Source organism: Perca flavescens, chromosome 21 (assembly GCF_004354835.1).
Source record: "Perca flavescens isolate YP-PL-M2 chromosome 21, PFLA_1.0, whole genome shotgun sequence".
NCBI classification, from domain to species: Eukaryota; Metazoa; Chordata; class Actinopteri; order Perciformes; family Percidae; genus Perca; species Perca flavescens.
In genome coordinates this window covers 14,592,983-14,600,163 of record NC_041351.1, presented here as the reverse complement: position 1 = coordinate 14,600,163, position 7,181 = coordinate 14,592,983, and the positions used below count along the sequence as shown (strand labels likewise).

At 38.5% G+C, this 7,181-nt stretch overlaps 1 protein-coding gene across 1 annotated transcript in view; it reads left to right on the top strand.

The window, feature by feature from the left end:
- Nucleotides 1-4,302: 4,302 nt before the first annotated feature.
- The window catches only part of LOC114548571 (protocadherin-15-like), a 142,330-nt gene continuing 139,451 nt past the window's right edge, over nucleotides 4,303-7,181 (top strand). The window contains 2 exon segments of the mRNA XM_028568558.1: nucleotides 4,303-4,333; nucleotides 4,625-4,690. Of these exon segments, the coding sequence (XP_028424359.1) occupies nucleotides 4,303-4,333; nucleotides 4,625-4,690 (97 nt within the window).

Below are 7,181 nucleotides of genomic sequence, written 5' to 3'. Positions count from 1 at the left end.
CGTTCTTTTTTTCCTAAACGCAAACCCATGACCTTTTCCTTAACTTAAGGGGCCGTGTTCATTACACGGAATTATTCCGTGGGCCCATCACGGAATTTTTGACGATACAACTCAAATCACTTGGTTTGAGGGAGATATTTAATTTTGGGAAATATGTTTATTTGGGTCCTTTCCAAGAGTTAGGTGAGCAGATCAGTACTGCTGTCATAATGGTTAATTAATTATGGAGCTTAGCATACAGACTGGAAGCAGGGGGGAAATAGCTAGCACGGCTCTCTCCAAAGTTCAAAAATCCACCCAGCGGCACCTCTAAATCTCACTAACAATTAGGGATGCACTGAATGTTAGGCCACCGAAATTATTTGGCCGAAAATAGCAAAAAAAAGGTGCTTTTGGTGTTTAGCCGAATAAGTGAAAAGGTTGAATACATTTTACAGAGCAATGAAGTTTTTAATGATGCGATCAAATAGCAACCAGCATAGAGTGAGAGGTGCGCACGCTTTATAAATGCAGCAAACATGTCTGCTGTGTGGAATCCCTGTCAATACTGTCAAAAAACGGCAATATTTAACGACTCCGATCCTAGCTACTTGTCTGCTCCTTTCATGAGCACTGACAGCAAGAGACGCTGCATCTTATGTCATCGCCCAGACCAAAGAAGCCACCGTGTTCACACTGTTCCTTAAGGTCTCCAAATAGGGTATGTAACATTGATTGGGCTGAAAATGGCCCAAGTGATTTTCTGTGGGCTATTAACTACCCTGTGAATATGGCCCTACTTTGAACAAGAGCTTTTCTTCCAAATATGGTATGCTAATGAATATTTAGATGAGCTGCACGCTGATTAGTTGAGCGACCCACATACGCATACATTGGAGTCTCATATTACACACACACACACACACACACACACACACACACACACACACACACACACACACACACACACACACACACACACAAGCTAGTGTAGTTGTAACGTTACCCTTGGGACATAAAAGACCTTCACCAAAGAATCTCAACTCACCTAATAGCTAGTAAGCGCGGGGAGCGGAGAGTGAACCCCTGCAATGTCCTCTGCCAGTGCCTCTGCCAGTGCCTCTGCAGCGCTGCGTTAGATCCACAACTCCCTCTCGTCCGATATACTCTTTCTAAACACTTTTCTCTGGGCCAGTAGGCTATTCTGTTGTACAGTCTGGAACACTGCATTTACGACCATGGTTCATTTTCAGTATCCTTGAAAAACTTCCAAAGTTGGTTCTTTCTAAAGTCCTACATAGCGCAGCTCGTGTGTGAGATCCTGACAGAGCTCCAGCTCAGCGGGTCTGTGAACGGGAGAGGCCGACAGGGAAGGCAGCAAACCCGGCCGCCGCCTGTCCCGGCAGATTGTGGAGCTCGTGAAGTCCAATACTGTCCTACCAAATTTGCAATTAGCCATACATTTGAGCTTTACATAATTGATTTCTTGCATAAAAAAGTCTCAGAAGTGAATTTAGTGGTAAAATAGCAGATGAACAATGTATACAATTTCAGAGATCTGCGTGACCTAGATTCAGAAGACTAGCTGACCTCAGGTCAGTTGTGTAGCCTATGTAAATGTTGGGGCATGACAAAGACTAGAGACTAGAGCCAAATGAGGAGGAGTTGAGAAGTTGACGTCAACTTCTAGCTTTGTTGAGATGTATGTCCTATTTAACCACCAAACTGTCATTTTTCAACTATGACAGGGTAAAATCAGTTTTGCATTCTATCACCCCTTTAAATATATTATATTAAAAATAACAAATATTAACAAATACTGAAATAAAATGTACAATTATCACACTGTGCAAGTAAAATGAACATCCTCTCCAGCACAGTAACGATTAAAGCCTCCAAAAATGTATCACACACTAGCTAGTAACATGTGTGATGTAGCTACAGGAAAGTTAAACTAGCAGCTTCACATCACAGGGTCAAACGGTTAACATTCAGGACTAACTGCAGACTGAAACAACTCAGGAATTGCTTCATCTGCTGCAACAATGGCTAAATAGAAAGAGTACAAACTTACATCGTCTCTGACTTCTGAACGGGCAACCGTAATGAAAAGAAACACGTCTCTTAGGTAAATTATGTAATAAGCGTACGTAACTAACGTACACACACCGTAACCTACACAGTCTCCGTAGCGTGAGGAATTCAGTAACAGTAATGAGTAACAATGCGGCACGTAAAAAATGTATTGGAGTAAAAGTATTTCATTCATCGAAAATATGTCCTCAAGTAGAAGTGGAAGTAGGAGAAAAAAATAATACTCCACTAGAGTACAGTTACAGCCTTTTAGTACTTAAGTAGAGTAGTGAAGTAGTTCTACTTCGTTACTATACAGCTTTGGAAATAGGAGACAAACCTCAAAATAATGTTGGCACGACAGCTGAGACAGGCACAGGCCTCTTAGGCAATACTGAGAATGAAATCAGACACGGGCATTGTCCTTACTGACTCTAAAGAAATTAAAGTTTTATAGAAGTCTATTCAAAGCTGTATAAGTTAAATAAATGGTAATAGAACTGCAAAGATGAATTGATTAGTGGCCGATTATTTAAGTCATCACCAACTATTTTTGGGGGTATTTTGAGTCATATTTTATGAAGAAAAAAAAAGTTTCTTCATTCCAGCTTCTTAAATGTGACGTTTGTTTTAGTTTCTTCTCTCCTCTATGACAGTAAACTGAATATATAATATAATATCTTTGAGTTGTGGACAAAACAAGACATTTGAGAATGTCATCTTAGGCTTTGGGAAACACTGATCGACATTTTCTGACATTTTATAGACCAAACAACTACTTGATTCTTATTCTTTATTTATAAAGGACAACACACATTAATCAACATTTCTGTAAATGTGCCAGTGTTAGCCAGCTGGCTAATTTTCAACTGCAGTCCTTTTGGCCAGATGATTTTAGACCAGAACAATAATTAATCGAGAAAGTAATTGACAAGCTAATCAACAATAAAAATAATCTTTAGTTGCAATTAAGTCATTTCTCTCCAGAATGAACCTGCCTTATCTTAACAGTGAATCAGTGGCGGAGTTAGGGAAAGACATCTAAGAGATTATAGAAGCAATTAAAGAATTCTTGAATAATATTGCACAAACATATGTTTAAACATGCTTTTAAAAAGGGCCCTAATGAGTTAGAAGCCTCATCTTACAGACCTGTGTCAGTGAATGAAACAAAGTTGATGAGTAAAATTCTTACTAACTGTTTAAATTTTATATCCAGATGATTGTACACCCTGACCAAACAGGCTTGATTCCCATTAGACATATTTCATCCTACGTTTATTTAATATACTATATGCTAAACACAATAAGGAGTCAGTTGTAATTTCAGTAGGCTAACAGAAAGCCATGAAGATTGCTGTTATATGCCATTTTAGATGTACCCAGCAATAACCTGCAATACAAATATTAATAAGAAAAACGTGCACAAGTTCAACTTGGTTTGAGGGTCAGTTTTAAATCAGCACGTCTGTTAGCTAAGAAAACATTCTTTGCCTCCTTAGCGGACACATTAGAAAAGCAATCATTTTCAGCTAATAAGATAAACTAATTGTAATCCCTGGGACAGTTTAATCTATATTTGGGAATGCTCAATATACCATATCCCATAGCAAGAAACAAGACACAATACCAATGAATAGATTATCTCAATCTATGATGTCACCCAGTTGTAATGTTTTATCGTGGAAAGGAAGAGAGAGAGAGAGAGAGAGAGAGAGAGAAAGTGTGATCATTGTTCCATGAAGTCTATTTTCTAGATGAGCAGATATCCGTCTTCCAGCCTCCCTGTGGGATTTTTTTCTTAACTATCCTCGAAAGCTGAACAATAATGTTACCCTGTCTGGTAAATGTGGGTGTTCTTGTATTCAGAGACGGAGAATTCTTAAATGTTGGTGGTGTTTCTCCCCCTTTGAATGGGACCATTTAAGGCTTTTGGCTTGGGTTCATAGTAGCTTCTGGTGGCTGTGAAAGGAGGTAAAAAAGCTTACAGAAATACAGTAAGCACATCAACATTTGTAGACTGTACATGCAAACACATACACCTCACACCACATTTCTTATTTGCTTGTTATTTCGCACATATTTTTCAAAACTTCCACTTACTGCATTCACGTTTGACTCCCCTCTTTCCGGTTTTGTTGCTTTGCTATGAAAGTTAATTCTTATCTTTCATGATTTTTCTCTTCTGCTTTTTCCTCCCTTCTTCCCTTCTTTGGCTACTACCTTCTTCCTTCAATTCTCTCCTTCCTGATGTCTCAAACTGCAGACTGGCAATATGAGGGTAAGAACTATCTACACTTTTTTTCTTCTGTTAAGTATGTGTTCAGTCATTGTGCTTGTTACCCTGCAGAGATGGTTTGGGGGGGAGGTGCATGCACGCACACACACACATCCGCAGAGTCTTTAAAGGAGAAAATGTACAATACTTTTCATCAACATTCAACAAGCGAAATAATCTATATGCTTCATCGTTAAGTTTTCAGTTTATCTTGTCTACATTGGATAGGACTAAAAAAACATACAAGGTACCAATGTTAACTCTAAATTCCCTTTTTCTTTTTTACCCCCTCAGAATGTAAACTGTCTCGGTCAGGTCCTCCTGCTACCATCGTGGCCATTGATGAAGAAAGCCCTAACGGTAAAGTAGTCAGCTGTTTTACTTCATTCTGTGCTGTAAAGTTGATTTAAATAGAGGTTTATAACTTCAGCTGCAACAAGTGAACACTTTCATTAGAATGTAAGTTTTTAAAATAAGCATCACCTTTTTTCCGTATGTTAAATAAACACTGTTGGATGATTTTGACCTTTTCAGCAGATGCTGATTGGCATGGCATGCAACCTGCAGTCATTAATATTGATTAGGTCTGCGCCAACTGCGTCATGGTTGGCTCCCTGTCCCAGAAGATAAGACATTGGGTCATTCAATTTGAGCTAAATCACTGTGTATGAGCATAAACAACAACAAGATATGAGCACATTTCTATGTGTGTATGCTTGTGTTACAGAATTTCAAATGTGAAGCCACAGCCAGCAACCGGTTAGCTTATCTTAGCCTAAAGACTGGAAACGGGGGAAAGAATTATCCTATCTCTTTTCGAAGATAACAAAATCTGCCTACCAATACCTCTAATAGTCATTAATTAACATTTTATATGTTTGTGTTAAATCCGTAGTTTCTCCTGGTTGCAGGAAATAGTCCCATATACAATACCCCGTAGATCCAAAAGATCTTATTTTTACGCATCAGGTTTTGGAACAAACAATAACTACTTATTTTCTGATGGGGAAGAAGTGAGCTATAATTAGGTTTACGAGTTAAACGATTTTATTATATCATTTTGGTTCCCCAGACCTTGATGTTGTATGTCAAATGATTGTTGAGCAACTAACTCCTTGAGTTAGACAAAAATGATCGGATTCTTGACATTTGTTTGTTTGGAACTCTTAATTTTAATATTTGAGACAAATAGCTATTTTCTCTTCTCTTCTCTTCTCTTCTCTTCTCTTCTCTTCTCTTCTCTTCTCTTCTCTTCTCTTCTCTTCTCACCTGCCACAAAACAAGGCTGCCAGTGTTTTCAGACACCTTTTATCCAAACACCAAAGGAAATATCTCCAGTGTATTTTCTGTCTCCAGAGTTAGCTCAAACTGTGTAAGACCTTCTTAGCTAATTAGTAGCTGGTTTGATGGATCTGCTATTTGGACCGTACAGACAGAAATATACAAACACACAATCCCAGAGTGTACTTAGGGGTGTGTTTTAGTGCAGGATTGTTTGTGTAAATGAACATTATTTTTGTGAAGTTCTGTGAAGGTTATTTTTAAAGGACTCAGATTTTAATTGACAACCTTAATCATTACTTTGGTTCCAAGTAAATGAAGGCTCATGTTGGCCTTGAGAAAGGCCACTCAACCTTTCACTGAGGTGAAATGTACACAGTAAATTAACCTTTTATCTCCAGCCTATACATCACTGTTTACAAACAGAAACCAGTTTGCCATGTCTGTTTTTCCTACAAAGTTTTAAATTGTGAGACCTGATTGCTGTAATCCTAACTGACATAAGAAGAGATTAGCATAGCGACACCAGACAGAGAGGAGAACCGCGCATTCCATCTACCCAGCGGCCATCTCTGTATCTGTTGATGTCTTAATGCATCCTATTACGCTATTCAACCTCATTTCTCCTGTTTTACGTTTTTACTGTGTTCTTAGATATTCTTCATTCAGAATAGCGTTGGTATGGGGTATACTGGGTATGCACATCAGCCTGGGACTCGCATGTACGAATGTAATCGTTTGCCACCCATGTTGGCGTTATCAGTTTACAGTACTTCCAATATGACGTGATTGGCTCTTGGACTTTACGTTCGACTTTGATTGTTATTTACTTTTTTATCCAGAAAATCCTTTTTTTATTATTTTTCAGTGTGTGTTTCTCAGAATGAAATCACTTTTAAATGCAACATCATTATATTATTTGCAATATTGCACCTCTCCTTCACTGTGCAGCAGGTTAAAACCTTTAAAGCTCATTAGGCATTGGCAACGGAGCATAAGTTTGACACAAAAGTCAAGCATTTTATATATTTATAGAAATCTAGAAAATTATACATTATTTAGTAATTTGACATATTGTGCTTTCCAAATCGATGGTAATGTAGTCAAACTGCTGTGTAAATTACATCTTAAGTTTCTTGAGATGCACTTCAATGCATCATGTGCTTACAAGGTGTAATTGAACGCAGCTATTAAGCTCCTTAGGTGTTGTTTCACCCACAACTCCGACTCCGACAGTGGTCATGGTGTCTCAAAGTGCAGCTAGTCTACTTTAAATACAGCTTACAGTTAGACCTTTTTTAACCGTGTTTAAGCCAGCTGCTAGCTGACAGTAGGCTAACGTTACCTTATGCCAAGTGGACAGGAGGGTCACAGCGTGTATAAAAAACAACGTGTCTCATGTTACGTTGTTTTTTGTACACGCTGTGACTCTATAAATCACAACATGTAAATAGGAATATGTTGGCGTTATTTTGTCACTTATTCGGAGCAGTAGGATTACTGGAACCATTCACCTGCATGTTCTGTGCTGGCCTGATGTTGCTGGAGCCGTCAGACAGCATTACAGCAC